Source organism: Poecile atricapillus, chromosome 2 (genome assembly GCF_030490865.1).
Source record: "Poecile atricapillus isolate bPoeAtr1 chromosome 2, bPoeAtr1.hap1, whole genome shotgun sequence".
Lineage (NCBI taxonomy): Eukaryota > Metazoa > Chordata > Aves > Passeriformes > Paridae > Poecile > Poecile atricapillus.
In genome coordinates, this window is record NC_081250.1 from 131,556,806 (window position 1) to 131,580,768 (window position 23,963).

General features: G+C 36.5%; 1 protein-coding gene across 2 annotated transcripts in view; it reads left to right on the top strand.

The window, feature by feature from the left end:
- MTDH (metadherin) overlaps window positions 1–14,497 on the top strand; it is a 32,548-nt gene extending 18,051 nt beyond the window's left edge. Inside the window, exons 8-13 of one of the 2 annotated variants that reach the window (XM_058831765.1) lie at window positions 1,780–1,878; window positions 3,946–4,070; window positions 4,630–4,749; window positions 6,997–7,116; window positions 9,772–9,928; window positions 11,422–14,497. In XM_058831765.1, coding sequence (XP_058687748.1) covers window positions 1,780–1,878; window positions 3,946–4,070; window positions 4,630–4,749; window positions 6,997–7,116; window positions 9,772–9,928; window positions 11,422–11,492 — 692 coding nt within the window. In that variant the 3' untranslated portion in view covers window positions 11,493–14,497. The remainder of the gene's footprint in view (window positions 1–1,779; window positions 1,879–3,945; window positions 4,071–4,629; window positions 4,750–6,996; window positions 7,117–9,771; window positions 9,929–11,421) is intronic. The other variant, XM_058831767.1, reaches the window with a different exon arrangement.
- The last annotated feature ends 9,466 nt before the right edge of the window (window positions 14,498–23,963 follow it).

The following is a 23,963-nucleotide window of genomic DNA, read 5'->3' on the forward strand; positions in this document are numbered from 1 at the left end:
CTACTCCACCTGGTGGAATAGAGTTTGCCAAGTGTTACTAATATGCATTTTCTCATTTTTCTTTGAAAATAATACTGCAAAAAGGTGGAAGACACTTAAAAAGCTATTTTGTTATGCTGAAATTTTGCAGTGAAGTAACTGTTTTAAGTTGATAATCAAAAGCTAGATCAATCACAGAATATTAGTTAGAAGGTTGGAACTAGAGGGGGTTGGAATGAGGTGAACTTTAAGGTATATTCTAACCCAAATCATTCTCTGATTCTGTGACTTCTTATTTATCTGTATAAATCTATTTAGACTGTGTTAAGTCTAAATAATGGGCATATGAGATTGCTGAGTGTTGCGATGTCTGAATTTAGAGATCTGAAGACTTCTTTCTAGGAAAGCACATTTACCCCAGTCGTCTGAGGTTTGTTATTTGATAATTGAGTTTTTTCCCCATCAAGGAGCTGAATCACTACTTTGAAAATATGTTCTAGAGGCAGGATATGAAGTCTGGAGTCTTTTCTCTGTATGACAGATGGAAATGCTGAAGCTCTAGGGCTTCTTTTTTGAGGGGTTGTGTGCGATAGAGTACAAACCTGTCTTCATAACAAATCTTGTGTGTTAAGCAACTAACATAAGTCCTACAATGATTTATTATACAATAAAGGAATCATGTGTCAGGTTCTCTGTTCTTCCTTATGCCATGAGCTTGGCATGGTAGTTTTTTTCAGAAGTAGCTGGCCAAGTGCTTATGCACTTCAACTATATTTACTTGTATTGCAGTTTACAGGCTTTCAACTGTTGAACTTAGTGTCCAGCACCTTAATTAAATTAATTAAAACAGAGGGTTTTAATTTAAAAAAAAAATCCCAAGCAGCCACCTGAATCTAAGTTCAGTCTCTAAGCTAAAACTTTTGAGAGTTTGTTAAATAAAGTAGGATGCGCTGAGATTCAGCTGCAATACCACCATTTCAACTTCAAGAGAAATATGAAACAGTGAAGTATATTAGTTTTCTTTGATGCACCTTAGCCAACAATGTTGTAATATAAAATGACCACAATAGAAATGAGAAGATGTCCATGTTTCTGTCATCTGAGGTATCTTCTGCAGAGGTGTATGTAAAATAGAGACCCAGGTTCTATTTAAACTGAATTTCAGAAGTTTCATCATACAGTAAAATATTAATTTATATCATTCTTAAAATTAGTTTTTGTTTGTTTTACTTTTTTTTATGAAATGGTTTCATTTGTTGTTTGTTTTTCTGAAAACAGTTATGTTAGGTGTGTAACACCTTCTGTTTTCATGACTGGAATTTGCCTTACTGTTGTTTGTCCTGCTGCTTTTAAAGGTTCTTGAAACCTTTGTTTTAAATGAGAATTGGATTATTAGTAATATATAATTTGTTTGATGTTCAATGTATTTAATGAAGTTTCTTCCTAGTGATGTTTTCTTTTAAGCTTCTCCCTGTAAGAGATCTTATTGATAGAGGGTAACAATTTTATTACCCATAAAATTTCATTGTGTTTTTCAGTTTGAGGAGACTGCTTTTATTCACCCTTATCTCTTTTTGGGTTCTTCTCATGACTTTATTTCATCTTCTTTCTTCAGCTTCCTTGTTTTCTGAATATACCTTATGCACAAGGGCCTACTAGTTTTTCTGTCTTCTTCCTAAAATCTGATGTTTTTCTTTGAGCCTTTTGTCTTCCTTTCCTACTTCGGTTGGACTTCCTTCCCCACAAAAACTTCAGGGAGCTTACTAACTTACAAGTACAACTTTATTTGTTCCCTTTCAGGTTCCAACAATGAATCAGTTTCTCAGGCTGGTACTTCTGATTTTCAGTGGGATTTAAGTCATGCTCAACCCCCTGTTGATGACGAATGGTCTGGGTTAAGTATGTTCCTCTAAAATGTTCATTAACAAAATGTTAATTACTCTTAAAGTGTAGTTATTTATATTAGCTACTTGTATTAGACAGTGGTGGGTATCTGAGGAAAAACCTGAAATGCTTGACTTTTGTAAGCTAATGGATAGTTTGAAGGAATTAGAAGTATTTTGATAAATTCTGATAGAAAATGGGTAATTTTTAGGAAAATACTTGGATATTCAAACTCAGAAGTGAGAGAGCTCATGCATTTTAAGGTAGAAAAATCCTTGTAATGAAACAGTCTTCCTGCAAGTGATGAGAAAAATCTACTGCAAGTCTGCAAAATATGTAATTAGTAGGATAGAATTTGAGTCAGTTTGTTTCTGCATGTTTGTACCTTACTGGAAAGTTAAGGTGACATCAGACTCTTGTATTTAATCTTACTTGCTTTCTCATTTAGCAAACATTAGGATGTTCTTACACTTATATAAGAAGCATTTATTTCTATGGGCTAGAAATAATGGAAATTACTTGGGAGTTGTAGTAAAGTTGGTGTTTACTCCCCACTTTCTCTTCCCTATTTATGAAAAAACATATTGCACCTCATCAGAAATTGACCTGAACAGTTGTTCCAGAAGTTGACAAAAGCAGCTTTGCATGTTACCTTCTCTCATCTCTCTGGAATAGATGTAGTCCTTGACTCCACCACTGTTGGCATGATTGCTCTGTTACAAGATAATTTTGAAACTTAGCTTTTGTCTTTTATCTAGTTTCAGGATAAGGAGAGCACATTTCAGTTAATCATTTGAAAGTCATCCGTTTTATATTTTATCAAAAGCATAATTGAGTCACATATCTGAGCATAGAATGTTTCTTACTGAAGCTTCAGTTAATAGAATTTCAACATAGTTGTCAACTAAGAGTACACCAGCAGAAGTGGGCAAATGCAAGTTTAGGCCAGCGATACACAGATACAACCTACTGCTTTATTAGGATCAGGAAAATTAAACTGAAGAAAATTAACTGTATGTACAAATACTACCAATTTTTATTATTACTAAGAACAGATTTTTTTTCTTAAGCAAAGTTTTTTACTGAGAGGGCAGTACATAAACTGAAAGATGTTATGTTGAGTAATATTTTTTTTTCCAAATCAGTAAATTTTAGCATCTGAAGTAGGTGTCATTAAGATAATATTTTTATTAGTAAAGTTTCTAACTATTCTAAGTATTCTATCTAATCTTAAGATCTCTTAAGTATTTTTGGCTTCATAATGTTTGCCAGTAAATTTAATTTGATTTATTACTGCTTTTTATTTTTGATTTTTTTTTCAGTTGTTTAAATTGACTCCCACTATAGTTTGCAGATCAAATTTGCCTGTTCTTTAATTTGGTACAGACTGGGGGGGAGAAATATTTGTGATGTTAATATAAATGAGAAATGAAAATGAAATCTTCTACATGTTCTGTTTTAAAATTGGTTCACTGCAACTTTATACTAAGCAGAAAGTCTAAATCTTTGTTCTTCCCTTCAAATATTTTTAATTTTTATGTAACTGACCCTTTAAACTTATCATTCCATCATAAATGAATAATAACAAAATAGAGTATGGACATAAGAGTCTTAGAAAAAGAAATTATTAAAAATGTCAATGTTATGACTTTTGAATCAGTGAGATTTACAGTTTCAGATATATCACTTGTAAAGGAATCTTACTAAGGTAAGATTGATCAGTGTTACAGTTCATCCTAATTTTTTCACAAGCTAGAAAGAAAATACATAGAGCAGCTTAAGATAGAGAACAACTCATGAATTTGTTCCTCTTCACATAGTTTAGAAAAATATCTTGAAGCAACTGCATCTAGCTAGCTGCTGCTGTGATTAGGCTCTGTAAAATCACTGTCATTACTTTAAAAAGTCCTCCACTCGCTGATAAAGTCTACCTTTTTTTCAGAAATACAGGAAATTGCTATTCATACCTTGGTATCAAGAAGTGTATAATACATATGTCTAGGGGTTCTTTCATTTTTAAACTGGAAATGAGCACCTGTGGAGTAAGGCAATATTCCTGAAAAAACCTTTTAATCTTTGTAGATGGACTTTCTTCAGCTGATCCAAGCTCTGATTGGAATGCACCAGCAGAAGAGTGGGGAAACTGGGTAGATGAAGAAAAAATTGCTTCTGTTCCTCAGCGTGAAGAGAGATCTGATACTCAGAAGGTAAAAGGTGGTATTTTCTCCTTAGCTCAAAGACTTTGTCCTTACCACTGCCATTTCTTAAAGTAACTTGAAGGGTAATTATAAAGGTAATCTCTCATCATGGTTACACCGATAAGAGTAGCACGACTGTGTTTGCTCTGTACACAGAGGAGGAAAACACTGAATGTTATTGAGAAGAGAGAAATCACTTAGCTCCATCTTAAACCTTTGTGTCTTGCCATAATTGTAAGGACTACATCATCAGCATATACTGGGAAGGTTTAGATCTGTTTTTATAAATCTTGCCAATAATTAATTCTCAGTATGAAAAATAGCACTTCCATGCCACTAGTGCCTGGTGTTCTCTTGCCTTTTCCATTCCCAATTCTTCTACCTGTATTACCAGATAGCATGTAAAGAATGTGGTCTTTTTAGAATGAACTGAACAGATAAGAGATAAGACTGTGTTCATTTCCAATAGTATATGCAATTTCTTATAACTATCAATTTATGTTTAGTCTATAGAAGGTATGTTTCATTGTCATTTTAAATGCTAAATACCTTCTGTTCCCATATGAAGATCTCAGATAATGAAAGAGAGAAAGTGGAGCCAATCCTTCAGAGTTCTGCAAGTGGCAAATCCAAGAAAAAGAAGAAGAAAAAGAAGAAGCAGGGTGAAGAAGCTAACTCTCCTGCACAGGTAAAATCTGGATGGTTTAAAGGCAATTACAAGGAATTACGAAATTGCCTTATCTTTGGATATTAGCATCATGAATAAAAAATATTTTTTGGAAATTCTTTATGGGATTGGGTTGTCTTAAATTGTTTCTCAAGAGTTAAAGTAATCCTAATTTTACTAGGATTTCCTTAAGTGGTTGTATTCACAAGTTGAACATGAGATAATTTGTAGTTTTGCTGGATTTAAGAAAACCACAAAATATATGGAAAGTATTTATCCTGAATTACTTATTTTCTATCTATTCTGAATTCTATACTGTAGGGATGCTTCCAGGTAGAATTGTCCTCTGCATGGGCAGCCTTCTCCTCCTGTCCTATGAATGAGCTGCTTTGGCAAATATAGCTAGTTAGGAGAATGAAAGAAATTGAAATTTTCTCTTAAGCTGTCTTCAAGTACAATTGTGTGAGAATATAATGGTTTTCTGAAGTATTGTTTTAATCTGATTTATGTGAAATGGTAAGTGTCAATGCTTCAAACTCAATTGGTGGAGCTGCTCTGTGAGTCAGATTTCAATGAGGGAAAGAATATTTTCAAACTGAGGATGGTTGGAGTTTTCTGTGTTACTTAAATAGCGTTTGAAGAATTGATTTGAAACAGATGTGTAAAATTAGCAAAAGCAGATTGCATTTCACATGGCAATTGAATCATGTTTGATTAGATGAAACAAGTACTTTCCTAATGGGAGAAAGCTTTTAATAGCTCGTGATCAGAATGCATCCTGCTTGTGTTTATTGTGACAGCCATTCATAGTTTACATTCTTTACAAAATGACCAATGTTCAGAGGACTCTGGCTAGATGAATTAGGGAGGGAAAGCAAAAACTTCAGTCATACTTGCTTTGGATTTGCTTTTATGGTTATCACATATTCAGTTTATTAAAAGTTCTGAAACATTAAATTCCTGTTACATGAAATTTTATTTTCAAGTTGTCTGTGTGGAGGTGGAGCTTGTGTTGATTTCCCTTGTTCCTTTTGAGGCAAATTCAGTCTGGGAGTGCTAGGCCTGCAGGTTTGTTTTTTCATCTTTTATTGAAATCTGGTCTCTGCTATGGCTCTAAGTATAAGTTAAGATTAGTAGGTTATGGTTAACAGGTGTTTGCGAGTGTCCTTCATGAATCTCGGGATCAGCAAAGGCATTCTGATTTTTTTTCCATTGCTTATGAGCTGTCTTTTAAATTATATACGTCAAGGTCTACTTTCTGTATTAACATAGTCAGATTTGTTATTCAACTCAATGTTCTCCAACCATTGCAGTTTTGTTACTTCAGTTTACAGATAAGAACTTATCTGTATTAAATTTTTATGTGGAATTGGGAATTCTGCCTGATAGGAGCAGACTGAACTGCTAATACATCACAGAAGCTACCCTTGTTATAACAGTTTAGTAATTTAACTTGCCGGTCCTATTTCAAACTCATTCAAAATTTGTATATTTATCCTCTGAAAATGGAACATGTTCATTTATACATCTTCATCTTTTTCACTGATTATACTTAAATGTTCACATTTGTTGACTTCAATGTTTGTCAAGGCAGTAGAAGCTAACTGAATACCTTGGAGTAAGTCAGTATGTGCTCCTTCCTGTAAGGAATCAATAGACTTAGGCTATTTGACTGAATTTTTGTAAGGAAATAACTTTCCACTTTAGATTGTCTAAGGAGTAAAGGTTGAGATTCTTGGATCCTTTGTATATATTTTTTATTTCTGTACTGAGGTTTACTTCACAGGCATTATGGCAAACTAAACTGGGTTGCAAAAATATTAAAGTGTATATGAGGATAGAAAAACAATACAGCTTACATTTTAAAACTTCTAACAAAGAACAGAACAGAGAGCAGTCAAGTGTCATTACAATACTTATGCAAAGTGTTTTGAGTAAACTCATTTTAATTTCACATTCTTATAATTTAATGGGAGTGTGAAGTGCAGTTCATTCTGAGATTGAGATTTTTGTTAAATGCAAGTGAATTGCATGAAATGTCCTCCTTTCTGGGCTTTATTGCCTTCTATGGGTATTTTTTTGTGTTTATACATTTTGAGTGTTAGCATAGGCTAGTATGAGCCCACTACTTCAATTATTCTTTTTGGTAGGTTTTCTGAGTTACAGAAGCTGATTATGGTGACAAAACTCATTCAAAGGGGAGAAGAGTCAGAACTTGACTGCAAACACAGACTCTTCTTTTTTCCCCTCCCACTCCCCTTTTTGTAGGATGCTGAAGAACTGGATAGAGAAGCTGGAGAGCAATTTCAGGCGGGTACCTCAAAAGTTCAAGCACAGCAGGAAAGAGCTTTTTCTTTGAAGACCATAAGTACTAGTGAACCAGCTAAGGTAGGGATGCAAAATTTGATATATGCTACAATTTGATTTGGAAGTGCCCAAGTCATTTGACACATTAATCTGTATAGATAAGGTTACAGCAAGAATACTGTTTCAGGCTGTATGTTTATGAATATAAAGGTAATTAAGCAGTTGAATTTTAGGTAAAGGTCAGTTATGAGTTTTAAAAATTATGTCTAGTCTGAAAAGCAGTATCTTCCAAATCAGTAGTCGCTTTCTTTACTGGCATGTTACTTTCTTGTTTGAATAGTCAAGCAATGGTTTAAAACTTGGAAATGTAGAAACCTAATAGAATGAATAGGTCTGAGCACAAGACTAGTGGCATATTCTACCATTAAGTTGCAGCAGAATGAAGTGTTACTAAGTTAATATATTGACTTAAATGCAGTCTAAAATTGATTTTTGATACCTGTACTGAGCTTAATGACTGAATAAGAAAAGGTTTTAATCGAACCAATTCACAAACTGTTTTCTTCAGTTCACGGTTGAAACATACTCTAGAGAATACAAATTCTATTTCAGTCTTACTCCAAATAGCAGCTTTCTTAGATACTGCTACCCTATGAAGCATCACATTCTAGGAAAAATATTTAATCTATTTATCTAGGTAAAATATTTAGTATTTTTAGTGGCTTTGATTTTTGTTTTTTATTTCCACAAAGAGTGAACAACACTAGTGACACAGCAGTTTGGTACCAGAGAGTATATGTCAGAATACTGAGGTTTTAATTTTTAATTGCTAAGCATTAGTTTCATAAAACTAATGAGATCTTAAGAGTCGAGTGAAACCATTAGAATGAAATCTTTCACAAGAGGCTACAAGTCACAAAATAAACAGTACAGAAGTACTTTTTTGGTTGAGAATGACTTGAGAAGCACATTCAGACACACTTAAGGCTTACTCTAAATACATCAAAGTAGAGCTTTACTATAGTTATTTACTACAACTGATTATTTTAGATCTGCTCAACCTTTAATCAAGGTTGGCAACAGCTGCCTGTTCTGTCTGACTAGTGTATTGTTGGGTTTTGTGGTGGTTTTTTTTAAAGCTGTGCTTGAAAAGACATCTGCCTGTGTATGCAAGTGGCTTTATTCCTGGAAGCGTGTTTGTTTTATTTAATAGGCTTGAGTTGAAAATGTGTAGACAGAAAACTTGGATTGTGACATCAAGGTGGCAGGTTTCTGACTTCTAGAAAAGGGCATAATAGTGCATCCTGAAAGACTACAGCTTCTGCTGTTCAGAAATCTAAATTGATTTGAAAAATATCTACAGTTATTTTCTTTTTCTCACAAGCTGTCAACACCGCCAAAATACAAGCTGAGCTATTAAATTCTTGGTTGAGTTGCTTTACCTGCTGGTCAAGTGTGACTGTCCTAACAAAACTGTAATACCAATAGTTACCTGAATCGATTACCTTGCACTAGAAACTTAATGTCCTGCTTTTATTTTAGAAATCACAGTTTAAGTTCATTTATTTATGTAGCTGATGATTGCTAGCTATAAGACAACATTAAAATCGGCTAAGCTTGGAATTCCTGTAGGATAGGACTTCATTTTATCTGCATGGTTGGTGCATAAAAAAATATTTGAGATTACTAATTTTTCAGTTGATTGAGAGAGATACTGCAATTATGGATATTAAAAAACTTGTTCCTGTTGATGTGTTTGCGCAGCAAACTACTCATGAAAGGCTGCAGAAGTGCTATTTTAAATTCATGTGTTGGGTTAATTACGGCTGTTTAGTTTCTTGTTTAGTATGATACAATTAAGAAATTTTGTATCTTCTTTGCTCTCTTGAATGTTCTGACTTAATTTTTGAGATGTTTACGTTATAGTGATGAAAGCACTGCAAACTGGTGACTGTGATGTAGGATCTGTACATCTGCATCCAGGGATGTAGACTTCACTATCTGGTTTTCATAGTTCTTGGCTGTTGTCGCACAACTACAGCTATGATTTCTTAATAACATGTTAAAGTTTGGGGTTTACTGCTTGGCTGAGACAATTTTAACTACAATAAGTGTTACACACTGGGATACAGTTACATTTTGTCTCTGTAGCGGGAACCTGCAAAATCTAGATAATTAAAAACACTACTAGTGCCTTTTACTCTGCAGTCATTTCTGCAGTAAGTTCCACTGAAGTACTTGCTGACTACTCTCACCAATATTTGTTATTCTATAAGCATACAGAGTGTTTTGAGCAGTTTACAGGAATGACTGGACATGCTTTTTGTTTGATTTGTTTGGGGTTTGAGTTACCTATTTGGTCCTATTTAACTTGCCTGTTTACCTTGCAACCAAATGACTATGTGTCACTGTTTTACATCTCTGTTGAATATTCTAGAATCTTTTTAGGGTCTTAGTGACTTATAGATTGGTCTTCCTTTCTTTGCATGTGCTGTATTTTAAGAATTAATGTAATTTATCTTCACTTGTATGCAATTAAAATTTTTGGCACTAGATGGCAGTCTTAGTATTAAAGAACTCAATTTAAAATTTTTAAGGATTTTAATATTGCCATAATTTTTCAATGCCATCTTCTCAGCAGCTGCTAAGTATACTGCCAAAATAATACTATATAAGAGGGTTTACTTTTATATTACTTTAAAAACTTTTGGAAACTTATTTTTATATCTCAAACAGTCTGAGGAGGCTTCTTCACTTGCTGTTTCTACTGAGCCATCTGTAATTGTATCAGAGAGCAATTCTGACAAGATCGCTTCCCAAGTGCCACAGATGCTGCAAGAGACAGATGCTTCTAGTCCCAATATTAAGCAAAACAGTGTGCCTCCTCCGCAGAGTAAGTATCTCTCAGTGCAGTTTATTTGTCTGAAGTTAAAAGCACCTTGATATATTTATTTTCATTGTGAGGAAAAATAGGCTTCATACACTTGGATGACTGAAAATGTCTGTTGGGCTTGTCCAGTCCTTAACAGACATTTGGATGTACTCATGAATGTCAGGACTGGAGCTCTGTGCTGTGACTGAGGAGTTCTGCCAACACTGTTTCAAAGGATTCCTTGCAGGTCTTCAGTGAAGAAAAGATGGTTACTGACATTGCAGTTGACAGAATTTTTAGCTACCAGAAATTTGGGGAAAAATACAAATAATTCAATTTTTAGCCTACTGAGGTATTTTGATTTATCAATTTAGCTCATTAGCATCTTTTTCCATATGTTTTCATGTTATCATAGAGGGAAACAATTGCTTATTTGGGATTAGAAAGGTATTGGATGATTTTGGGCTTTTTTGTACTCTAACAGCAAACAGATCAGGCTTAACTGCTGCAGGTATATTGTTTTTTGAAAGTATGCTGTGCCCAGAAACATCAAATGTACCCTCTGTTGTACTTGACAAAAGTGTTTTCACTCACAAGCATTTTAGTACTTGACAAAAGTTCTCACACAGTAACACAGAAAATCTAGAAGGGAAGTGAGGATGTGAAAGGTATTGCTTGAAAAAAAAAATTGTTTTGATTCAGATTCTTGAATAAAAAATAAATACTGACAATCTATAGTTAGTTGCTGACTTAGTGGTGAAGTTCTAAGTGAGTTTTTAATGACGGCAGAGGAAACATGGTAACTTTGTAGTTACAAAATCTCATGCAGCTGCATTAATTGGCTTCTTGGTTTTGAATACATGAAACAATGGAATATTTCAAGTCAATGTATCAACTTAGAACTTTTTGTTCTGGTTCTAAAATGTGAAATCTTTTGTGATAGATTAATGCTTCAGCAATTGAAAGAACATCTCTTAGGTTCAGTGTGTACAATATTTAACATTTTTTTACTGCTTTTGGCAGCCAGCATGTTTTAAGGCAATCTGTTTTATTAAGAACATAGTGCTTCTGTATTGGATTATGGATTCCGTGTAAACGCATCTTTACATAGTGCAGTACTTTTAAAAATATTTTTCTGACACGTCACATGTAGTAGTTAAGAGCAGTGTAATCTGGTAAAAGTTAGCATTTAATGTCAGTTGTGTAAATGTACATTATTTCTAGTAGGCCAGAAAATAACAATTACTGTAAAATATTGTATTTGCAAAATGAATTACCTTTGATGTGTATCACTCTAAGTGTTTGTGGGATAAAAAAGTAGGATGAAATTGGCAAGCATTGTTTTAGATGTATTTCAAATGAAATTCTTTTCATTTGAAGTGGATGAATAAAACTTCTAGTTGATTGATTTGCATCACTTCACAATATCACAGTGTGTATTATCCAGGATTTTAAAAGCCAATTCTGTGTAAATGTTCTCAGTCCTAACACTATAATTATGTTTTGTTTTTTAGCAAAGTCTGAAGAAAGCTGGGAATCTCCCAAACAAGTTAAAAAGAAGAAAAAAGCAAGAAGGGAAACGTGAACTTCCTGAGATGGACATGTGTTGCTGAATATTGTCATGAAGATTATGCTGTTTATGCAATAATTTGTGAACATGTACAGAATTTTATATAAATTTCAAACAATTTTTAAAAACAGAACTGCTGTGAACACAAACATCTTTAAAAAGGAATCAAATGAAAGTAACTTTATGATATAGCAAACAGAACATGCTACATTTGAAAGACATTCTGAAGAATCTGTTTTTCCAACTTTTGGAGAGAGATCTTAATTAAAAAAAAACTGGTTTTACAACACAGTGCCCTGTTTACAACAGATTATACTCTCATCTACAGCTGCGGATAAAAGATTAATTTCAAGGAAGGGTTATCTGTAAAAATTATCGTCTGTACAATAGTGGGTGTTTCTTGCCTCTCTTATGAGTGGTGCATTAGAAGCACAGAATGTCAACCATATGAATTTGTTTCATGCCTAAATCAAAGTGCTTTGATTAAATACATAATCTGCCATATCTTTACAGTAAGTTGGTTAGCAAGTCTGCTAGCTATCGCAGGAATCACAAGTGCAAATCATTAACCATTTGTACAGTCAGACCTTCATGGTTTATTATATGAAGTTAACACAATAAAACTGCTTTGGGTTAAAAGTTTGAGAATGTGATTTGAAACTTGAGTATGGTTCATGAAATTATTTTTTATAATGTCTATTACCTTACTTGAATTATTGAAGATAACAGTATATTTTTAAGAATGCAGTAATGTGCATAAAATTGGTTTTCTTTTTCATTCCCTACAGTTCTTGGTTGATTCAGGATCCCATCTAAAAACTGTATTCTTTCAACTTCTAAACTCATGAAACGAACTGAAATCAAACTTTCCCTTCTCCTAACACTTGTTGGCTTACTGTACCCAATTCTCTTGTCTATATTACTAAAACTCTGAACAAAGCAAAGTGAATTTTTCACTCACAAATTATTTGGATTTCAAAGATCTGTTGGAGAACTGGAGTAGCTTCAGACAGCTTTAATTGACAAAAACAGTTATCAGGAACACATTTTTTTACTGCCTTAACCTGTAGGATGTAGAATGTGTCTAGACTTCTGGACAGGAGTTAGTGTTTTTATATTAAAAAAAATAAAAAATTATGCAAGTAAAGCAGTTGTAAAATAAAGACCATTTCCCACTTGAAACTGTTAATTAAAATGGCATTGAAGATGTGTTGTCATTTTCAGGCACTGTAATGACGGGGTATTGAACTGGAGATGTGTTTGTGTCTGTAAGGTACAGGCTCAGCCATGTACACTGTAAATAGCCTTTACAAAAATTGGTTTGCTAAGGATGGTATTTAACATCACCTGGTAAGTTCAGTTAAAGAGTCAGGATTCTTTTCAAATGATTGACTTCTGGTTTTGTGGCACAAACAGAATTGTTAACAGCTGTAACACATGGTACTGATCAACAGTGGTGTGCTCTTACTGTACTCAACTGCAGTTTGACAGTATTGCAAGGCAAGAGCAGATAATGCAGCAAGCTGGGTTTAATTGTACTGAAAATGCACCTGCTAATGGGGAGCTTTCCTAATAAAAGGATACTAATGTGCACAGGTGTTAATTCCTGTATATCAGGAACATCACACTCTAAATTGACCTGTTAAATTAAGCATATTGACAGTATTGATTTATTTACTGGGAGGGAGTAATGTTTAAGAGTGGTATTTGTCATGATTCACATAAATTTGGAACTTAAGTACAGCTTTTCAAGGAGTATCTTAAGGTAAACATGAAAAATAGGATATTACAAAATCATGCAGAGTCCTTTGCATGTAAACAATATTATAATTTTACTTGTCTTCATAGTAGAGGTTTAAAAATACCCTTTGAATTCAGGTTTTTAATGTGTCTGAAATCTGTTTCCAGTCTGTGTTATGCTATGAGCCTCTTTTATAGAAAATACAAAGATTTTATGTCATGAAAGAGGCTGCCCCCAAGGACTTTCACTGCATAAATTATTTTTTTTTCCTCTCGAAAATAAAATTGGTAATATTTCTGAGTTAGTCAAATAGCTTGTCATTCTGGAAAAAGACTCATACTAGCTAAAACATAGGAACCCTGCTAACTGCTACTGCTAAGCAGGGTCATATAAATACATAGCCTTCCTTTCAAAATGACGTTACCTATTTAGCAGCACCTCTTACTGTTTTCTTAATGTGCAGTTTCAGTGTCTTAGAAAGCAAAACTTGCTTTATTTTGACATTCATTTAAGAGGTAACTATATCGTATTGTCTATAAATAGAAACTTGGTTATCTATGTACTGTCATGTTTCTATGATTCAAGCAGTGGTTAGTCTTAATGATACACTGAATCCAGACTTTGGTACTTGGATAGAACAAAAAACACCATTTTAAAGAAACTTAATATTTTTTTTCTTTTTTCTTTGGGTTTATTTTTTCTGTTGTTGAATGCATGGAATGGTTTCATAAATCCAGTATGTTGTTTTTTTCTAAATACTCTGGAATTATTTGTATGTGTAATTTAAACTTGTGATGATGTGTAATTGGATAGTCATGGCATATTTTTATTTCTTTTGTGGGGAGGGAAAGGTGTACAGAATTCATATGTGCTTGTTACAAAGGTAACTGTGCATTGGTTTGGAGGGGGGTGAAAACTGTATTTCTGATGCCCTTTTAGAAGTCTAAAAAAAGTGCAAGTGAAGAGCACTACTTTAATATTTACTAAGAAAGAATGTACATATTAAAAGCATTTCAAAATTTATAGAAATACTGCTAGTACTGTTGTGTTGTAACTGATTTGTATCTCATTTGAAACTGCCCTATTAATAGTTCCACGAATAAGGCTTTTGAAAAGTGCAGGTTTAAGCAGACTTTCATCTATTGGTTGTTGTGCCTTTAACTCAACTAGGTTGCAAATCAACATTTCAGCTGTTAAAAATTTCAGATCTCACACAGACACTTGTACCCGTGAGTCTCCTGGTGACCAGTGAATAAAAATGAGCAGTTCTGTTTTTTCAGGCCAGTGCTAAAAGATTTCTTCATTGTTCTGCTGTAACTGGAAGGAAAAAAATCCTGAAAATTTTAATTGCTTCTTAAAATACACTGGTAAAAATACTGTTAAAATTCTGAGTAAATTACTTCATTTAAGAACAAAGAGCATCAGCCAAATGAACTGGGGGGTGAGGAAGAGCAGGAAGGGCAGCGTGGCTGATGGTTCGTAAGGTGAAAGTAATGCGGCAACACGATGGATATTGCTTGCTGCAGGACTAACAGAACTGCTGTTAGTTTGGGTGGATGTTTGGAGCAAGATGGGATGATTTCTGTTTCTTCGTGGGTGGGGGCTGGGAAATGTTGCCTATGTTTTGTCTCATGTTATTAATGATTCATGGGTTGTTCCTGCTGAAACTTGGTTGAATTACTAAATTCTGTTTTCCTTAGTGGGGCCCTTCGGTTGAGGAAATTATTGAACTTCTGCTTTTTTAATTTCTGTTTGTACCAAGCTGAAGGTTTCTGGTTGACTGAAAATTGTTTTTTCAACTGAAACTGTGATGTCTTTAATGTTGGTGTATTCTGAAAAGTGCATTTAAAACTCCTAACATAAAACTCAGGGCTTCAGGAATTCATACAATACTCTAAAAAAATGTGCTTAAGAACATCTGCAGCTATAAACGAACATATTTTCTGTCTTATTTGTAGCATTAAGTGATCCCTTAACTTGGCTCAGCATTTTTAATTCAGTCTATGGCAGAGGGTAAGTCATGGGTCACTCAGAAACAGATTGCTAGACTAGTTATGAGGTGTTCCTTGTTTCCCTGCAGATAACAAGTCCTGTACTAAGTATTTCCACTTTAAAGTGATTCCTTATTTCAAATACCTGGTGTATAAAGTATAAACCAAATATGTTGTTACTGAGGTTCTTACAAAGGCTGACACTGTTTGTTTGTCATGTTTTTCCTTGGCCAACCTTACCTATGCAGCTAACAAATAAAGCCTTGAGCTATGTCTGCAAACAAAGCTCCAGATGGGAGAGAATTCCTCTCTGGTGTGATTCTGGAACTTGGACTTGCTCTCATGCAGCCAGGCTTTAATGTGTCTTTTGAAGAGGTGTGGGACCTGGGAGACCAGTACCTTTCTGAGCTGTAGCCAGTTAGCCAAAAGAGTAGGAGCTGTATCAAATGCTGTCCCTCTGCTGCTGAGGGGCTGAGTGGCTGGGCATGCATCTAAGGCCATGTGCAAGCTTTGCTTCTGCTCTCAGAAGTCTTCAAAGGCACTGTGAAAGATCCGTAACATCACTTTTTTACCTGTTCACAGCAGCAGCTAGTGAATGGAAAATACCTGCAGCCATGTCTGAAATCACTGCACTGTTAATTTTTTTCAAGAAGGGACAGATTCCAGGAAAAGCTTCCCTGGAGGGTAAAGAAGCTAATGAGTGCTGGGACTTTTTTTTCCAGAATGCTCTTCTGAAAGCACAGAAACAGTTCATCCCCTTCAAAGATAAGGGATGTAGGAGGAGCAAGAGTCCCCTTTGGCTTAACTGCAAGATTCTGAGCCTACTCAAAAGCAAAGCATACCAGAGATGGAAATGTGGATAAATACCCCCTGAGAACTATGTGGACGTTGCCAGGGTGTGCAAAGATGCAGTTAGAAAAGAAAAAGCTCAACTCCAATTGAATTTGGCCAAGATGTCAAAAAATACAAGAAAGGGTTCTTTGGGTACAGACACAGCAAGCAGAAACAGAAGGCAAATACTGTCCTGTTGATAAACAGGAGAATTAGTCACTGGTAATGCTGAAACGGCAGAGGCTCTCAACATTTCCTTCACCTCTCTCTGCACCAGCACTGGCGGGCCCCTGGCCTTGGGACCAAAACTCAGGCTGCTGGAAACACAGATCCAGCAGTGTCGGTGAAGGAAGAGTAGGGGGTGAGCTATTACAGGAGCTGACATTGCAAGGCTGCTCTCCATCATCTTTGGGAAGTTGTGGACTTCAGAGAATGGCAGAAGACTGAAAAAGGCTAATATACCCCCACCCACAAGAAAGGCTTAAAGGAGGATTTTAGGAATTTAGGGAATTTTACACCCATCAGTCTTGCTTCAGTCCCTGGGAAAATTTTGGAAGAAATCCTTCGGGTAGCTATCACAAGTCAGATGAGGCACAGGATTGGGAAAAGCCAACATAGATTGATTAAGGACAAATTGAGCTTGACAAACATGGTCACCATCTGTGACAAAGTAAGCTGCTCGGTTGATGTAGGGTGGGTGGTGGACATTGCCTCCTGGATTTCTCCAAGGCCTTCAGTCTGGTTTCCCACAGCCTCCCTCTGGAGAAACAGATGGGCTGTGGTGTGGATGAGTGCTCCATGTGGGAAAGGCTGAGGCAGCACCCAGAGGGCACCGGTAAATGGCTCCTTTTCAAATGGGCAGCATGGCAGGAGTGGGCCCCCCAGGGACTGATGTTGGGCCCAGGGCTGTTTAATAGTCTCATACAATGATTGGGAAGATGGGATCAAGTACACTTTGGAAGCAAGAGCCACCCTGCAGGAAGATTTGGATAGGCTGGAGAGTGGCTAACAAGAATCTGATGAAGTCCAGGAAAGGCAAGTGTAAGGTCTTGCACCTGGGAAAACAACCCAGGTGTGCAGCATGGGCTGGGATCTACCCAGCTCAGGAGCATCTCTGTGGAAAGGGATCTGGGGATCCAGGTGAACAATCAGAGCAATATGAACGAACAGTGGTGTGCTGGCAAAGAAAGACAACGGGATGCTGGGCTGCATCCACAAGGGCATCACCAGCAGAGATCAAGAAGCCATTGTCCCACCCTGTTCAGTGCTTATCAGGCCACACTGGAATTCTGGGCTCAGTTTTGGTCCCTGCTGTGCAGAAAAGATGTGGACAGGCTGGAGAAGGTCCAGAGAAGAGCCACAGACTGGGAAATCTGTCACAGGGAAAAAGGTTGAGAGAACTGGGTTTGTTCAGCCTTGAGAAAAGAAGGCTTCGGGGAGAGCTTATCACCATGTTCCACTATTTAAAGTGAAGATGGAGACTCCCTTTTTACAAGAAGTCACATGGAAAAGACAAGGGATAATGGGTACAAGTTTCTCCTGAAGAGGTTCCAATTGGACACATGGGGAAATTTTTTCACAAAGGGAACAATCGGCCGTTGGCATAATCTACCTGGGGAAGTTGTGGGTTTCCCCAGCATAGGAGACTTTTGAGATCTGGCTGAAAAGATTGTGATTTGGGGTTTTTTCCTGTGGTATACGTAAAATGCATCTCAAAAATTGTATTTCTATCAATCAAATTCTTCAGTTATCAAGGTGATTTTCTCCAGAAGTTTGAGACTTTGACAGGTCCATCTATTTTTCAAAGACTTTACTGCTTTAGGTTACTGCAGTGTTAAACAATATCCTTGTCATAACCACTGCCATGTGGTTTCTCAATTACAGAAGAATGTAATCCATCAGTGATAGTGTGAGGTGGAATAAAACTTAACAATTCAGTGATAAAAAAGGTCTTGGCCCAACTGAGTTTTGTCAGGATCAGTTTAGGACAGGGTGGCTGCCTCAGGTACCTGTTTCTAGTTGTCAGTTACAAGTCACCCTGCTGTGTCAGCATCATCTTTCACTTCTTTTGGTGTATGTTGTTCCAGGTTTGTGCCTTAGTTACACTGCCCTTTAGCTTGGCTACAAAGTTAAAGCCTTTCAATTGCTCTGAAGCTTTTTCAGGTTAAACTCTGTTTCCGTGGTGACTCTTGCAGAGCTGTGGCCAACACCCAGCAGCAGCAGGGCAGCCCACCCTAACCCTTCCTGCCCTGCCCCTCTGACTCACCCCCAGCAGGGACAAAGGTAGCTGTTAAATCAGGTGAGGGCTGTGCTGATACATGAGAGTTATTCTTACTTCAGCTGGCTCTCTGGTATTCCTGCTGTAAGTCAAGTCTGTGGTCTGTGTCGAGTAGGGTTAATATTAGTGTTGCATTAAGTATGAGACTCGCACAATTGTATTTAACAGTTCAGGGTCCACCTTGGTAAATACTGTCTGTCACCATCATGCCTGCCTGGTCATTTTTAAAACATTTGAAAATCTTAATCAGTGGATATTTCCAATATTTTCTCCATTTTCGTTGGAGTTCTTTTCTGCATTTTCCAAGGATGGAGGTTCAAGCAGCAGTTTGCTTTGAATAAAAGTGTTTATTTAACTAAACAAACAAACAAACAAAAAAAGGAAAAAAATAAAAAGGAAAACCTGTCTTTTTTAATAAAAAAAAAATAATGTTACTTGGACTTGACCTGCATATTGAACATTTTTGAACAGTAGTACTAGTAGTAAAAAGTATTTAAGTGCTTTTCTGGAGTGGGCTCAGCACTTGATAGAATTGAGCTGGCAGATCAATACTGTGCTATTTTATATTCATATACTACAAACATGCAGTTCAAAGTCATCCAACTCACGCAGCCTGCTGAGGAACTTCTTTGTGATGTTTTAGAAGCATGTCTTTTTCTGTGAGCCCTTAGCAGGCATGCAGAACAGAACATTTAGTGACGGTTTTTGCAATGATTAAAACAATTTTAACTCATACTACCTTAAACAGAAAAAATATTTTATGGAGATGAATGATTGAAAGGTTCCAAAGCCTGACACAGGTGACTGAGGCAGGTTTTACATACCCAAAGATTGCCATATGTTTTGGATTTCTGCAATCACATCATGTGAATGTTAAACTATGGTCAAACCTAGTCAGAAGTCATATGTGTCACATTAGAAAATAACTTTTTGTCTGTTTCACTTGGAGACAGAACATCAGTTGTGCAGCACAAGATCGTTATGGAAAAGCAGGATTGCAAGTGCTTCACTTTACGTTAAGAATTCCATCTCTAAAAATCTTGAATTTGCATTTGTATGCCACTGGAATTTGTGCTGCCAGAGAGCATTGGGCTGGAACACATTTTCTTATGTGAACACTTAAAGTAATGTTAACATCTCTTGAGAGCACCACACATTATCTCCACACAGGGTTTCACTTCTGCTTTGTCTTGCTGCTGTATGGAGGACATGATACTGTTTGAGGCTTTAAACTCTTTAGACTTAATCATTCCAAATATTTCTTGAGCAGTCCAGCTCAAAGAAGGTATTTTAACTGAAGTTTAACTTAAGAAAGAATTCCTAATTGCAAATTTTTTTTCTTATGGCAGATCAGCAGCTCAGCCGTGCTCCAAATGAAGTGGAATGTGAAGTGAATCAGCAGGGTGTTTTGTCAGGGCTTTAAGGATGTCTCCATCAGCATCAGCATAGTAAAACTCACAGTGAGGGGAGCTGTCTTACAGATATGAAACTGTCCTGTGTGGCAGTTAAGTGGTTTAAAGGCTCCTATACATTAAACATCAAAAGGGAAGGGGGAAAATGTGCAGATTTGCATTTTCTAACTCTGTTTGGGTTTGGAGAATGTCGTGTTGGTGATCAGTGATATTTTACATTATAAATGAAAAGAAAGTTCTCTCCAAAGTGGCAAATGTATATCATTCTATTCTGCAGAGATGGCGTTTCTGAATGCTAAGACTAAACCTCTGGTATTCCAAAGGTTTATGCACAGATGTTTGACACTAAATGAGTTGCAGTGGAGATGATGAGTTACAACTGTGTCTTACTACAATTACACTTTCTCTGTGCCTTTAATAGTCCACTACTGAATACCACCGTGAGTTAGGACAGCTCTGCAATGTTGGCTCAGTCAGGATTTCGCAAAGTTGCCTAAGGCTATAATCAAACATGTTCAGATGTGCATGCCTACAAAATGCTTTGCAGTCACAGTATAGTTATATACATTGATAACCTATATTGGGACACAGCAGAAAGCTGGGTGATTGTGAGACATGCTTTTGAAACAATGTTTATACTGCACTTGGAGGTCAGCTGGCAAGTAATGCTATTTCAGTAGAATTATACTGGCATTTATTATGTGATTTGCTATACAAAAGATGACAAATGAGAGATATGATTTAAACTATCACTGTTACTTCTAGCATTAGGTATCTTAGGAGGATGTTTTGGAGACTGTGATGAAGAGAAGCCAAGAGTATCTTTCAGTTTTTGTAATTAGGAGAATATTATCAGTCTTGATCTTTTTTTTCCTTAGAAGAAACAATATAAAATATACAGTACTAGCTTCAATCTCATCCCACACACACATATGCATGGTACTGGTGGCTCCATCTTATGCAGCTTTAAATTTAGATTTCCTAGCTGCATTTCCTAATACATACAAAAGATTTATAAATTGGGACAAACAATCCAATTAAACTTTCTGCACCATCAGCACTGTACAGAAGTGTTCCCCTTGCTCTTGGAGTAGTAATATCATCAGTGCTGTATCTCTGCACTTCATGAAGGACATACCAGGGACCTGTAATTACCTATAGTGTATATAAAAGGTTACATTGCATGTACAGTACTTGCAGTTTGCCTCTGCAGAAAAAGGCACATATTGGCTAACTGGGTTTGAATTGCTATTGTGTGCTCAGCAAATCAATCAGCGAGGGGACTCAGGACAGACAGATGAAGGGGACAAACCCAGCTGATATTTTCACAGTATAAAGCCACCAGCTCCTATGGCATGCTCTGCAGGCTTGGCTGGAAAGCAGTTGATCTCCACTGGTGACTCCCTAATAAGCAGTGGATGGGTAAACAAGCAGAGGATGTGACACTGTGAGAAAGTTAAGTGCTTTTTTTAGCATAGAAAACAATACATGTGAGGGTGGAAGTTTCTGCAATGTTCTGTGGCAAACCTCTGCCTGCAGTGGACACTGGTGAGAAGAACTGGACGGCATTCCCTGGAGTTTGCTCAAGAGTCCAGCAGACTTGGAAGAGAGCAGGAAAAGAGGGATAACTCCATAAATATTCAGAGTAATGATGCTGATGCTTTTCAGTTGCTTTCAAGTTGGTGGTAGCTCAAAGCTCCAGATTTTGGCACATTTGACTTAGTATGCTAAAGAATAAAGTGCACCTGGGGGAAAGTCTAAGCAGGTCCCCAGGTTAAAGTGGTGAGTTACTGCTTGAAACCTGACTGGCATCTAAAAATCTGAAACTGGGAAGTGTTTCCTGTGTAAGTTACAGGCAGTAATAAATCACAGCTATGGAAGATTTGTTGTTCTCGAGCATTGGTCCTCAATAGAATGGAAGGACATGATTTGTCACTAGACTGAGATTATTGATAGAAGACAAAATGATCATGGGTTCTACTAGACATAACAACAACAACAACAAAAATCCAAACAGGTGTGCAAACAAAACATGCTTGATAATCAGATCAGGGTGGGGGGAGGAAATAGCTACATTCTTTTATATTAAAACAAAAAAGGTGGTCTTTTAAAATAAGGGGAAAACCCACGATCACATAATGAAGGGAATTAAATCTGGCAATATTCCCAGTGTTGAGCCATACTCAAATGAATCCATAAATTAAACATTAACTAATCTAACTAATGGAACTAAAAGGAAGTAAATGCTATTTGATGTATATTAGCTTTTCTTAGAAGGTGTGCCTCTCCTATCAATCAAAGACCTGTGACCTCTCTGACTGCAAACTCAACACAGTATTAAAAACTGTCACTGAGATTTCCTTTGCTCAAGCAATCTGACAAGTAGTGAGACCGCTGGCAACACAACAACCAATTTATCCTACAGCCCTGTCTCATCCTTGTATGCTGTACTTTATGTTCTATAATTGGGTACAGATTATGGATAAAATGTCCCAGTCAGTTTAATACTGTGTCCTGCATAAGCATTCAGGCCAAAAGAGCAAAAAACTCCAAGCATGACCTTCCACTGGGTCGGCGTGTAAATCTGGGGGTGTTTTAATCTGAGTAGTGAAGAGAAATGGGGGTGCAATCCCAATACTGTGTCCATTGATTAAATAAATACTCTTATGTCTGATGCTTGCAGTTTTAAAAGCTTGTACAAAACTGTCTAGATCCCCACAGTAGTGAGGGAAGCAATAAACAAAATACTTAAAGGACTGAAAGCAGTGTCTGATGAGCAGAATGTTAATTTATCAAAAGAACTTGGAGAAGAATTTGCGTAGAGTAGAAGTTATTAGGATATGAAGGTAAAGGACTCGTTAGCCCGGTGGAGGAAGAGGTGATGAGTTTTAGTTGGATACAGGACTCCTGCACCTACCAATTTTGTTGGTAAGAGTTGTAATTAGTGGCGATGTCTCCACTTCTCAGTATCTTCAGGCATGCTGAGCCAGCAGGGGTAAACCAAGAAGAACTGAAGTTATTACAGAAATTTACAGACTTCCCAAGGCAAAAGGAGAGAGCTGTTTATTGCTAAGGCAATGGCAGAGCCAAGCAATAATTCCAGTGTAAACATCTTCTGCAAGGCAAAACGTGAGCCTCTGGCAGCCCTGTGCGCAAGTGATCAAGAAAGAACAGCAGGGGCAAGGGAGGGGAGAACAGGAGTGGACACAAAAAAGCCGCATGCTTTCAGAAGCAGAAACTCTGTGTGGAGCAATCTCTGAGGAGACTGCAGCCCTTGGGAAGCAAACTGTATCTGAGGGAAAGCTTCAAGAACATGTTACCAAATTGCAAATTTGCTGCCAAGCAAATAGTTAGATAATTGCCTAGCTTATCTTTGAGGTTTCTCGCAAATGTAACACAGACGATTTCATCTCACCCACAATGTTAAAATTAATCAGTGAGGCTGGTATGAATGAGAAGGCCAGAAGAAAAAAGTGCTGAATCTCAGCATACTCTAGCACTCATAGGCCTTCTTGTGAGTCCTGTATCTTCAGAGTGAAGTTGAAAGGCTTTCGAGTAAGAAAAGGGGAAAAAGAAGGATGCAGTAAAGCAAGCTTTTCCTTGAAGAACATTTGAGCTCTTGGCAGAGCAACATACCAAAATATTATAATGACATGTTTCTTAAAACCACCACCTTCAAGCAGAATTAGAAGCTGTGGCCCAAGGAAGCTACAGTTACAAATACACTTTATCATCAGGAAGGAAAATGTGTAAGTATATAGATCTCCTAAGATATTAGAATCACTATATTCTATAAGAAAAATCATGACAAAATATCTCAGTAGTGAGCTAAAAAGTTCAGACATTTCTCTCAACAAATTTTAAAGATTTAAACAGAACTTTTAAAACAAAGAAATAATAATAATAATAATAATAATAATAATAATAATAATAATAATAATAATAATAACACCAACAACTAACCATTTGCTGTCCATTGTTCGGTGCTCAAACACAAGAATTTAGCTCTGCAAGCAGTTGCACATCATGCTGTGCCATTGCAATGGCTTTCTTACAGGTTCTGTGTTCTGAGCTGTAACATGCTGGAGGAAAATACTGTTCTCATTCTGATCCTTTTTATGCAAACCAGGGGAATGAATGACCTCTTGAACCCAATTTGAATCGTAGCAGCAGTCCTATTTGATTGCATGTTGGCCAGTCTTTGTGGCAGAGGGGTAGTGTCAGACTTTTATT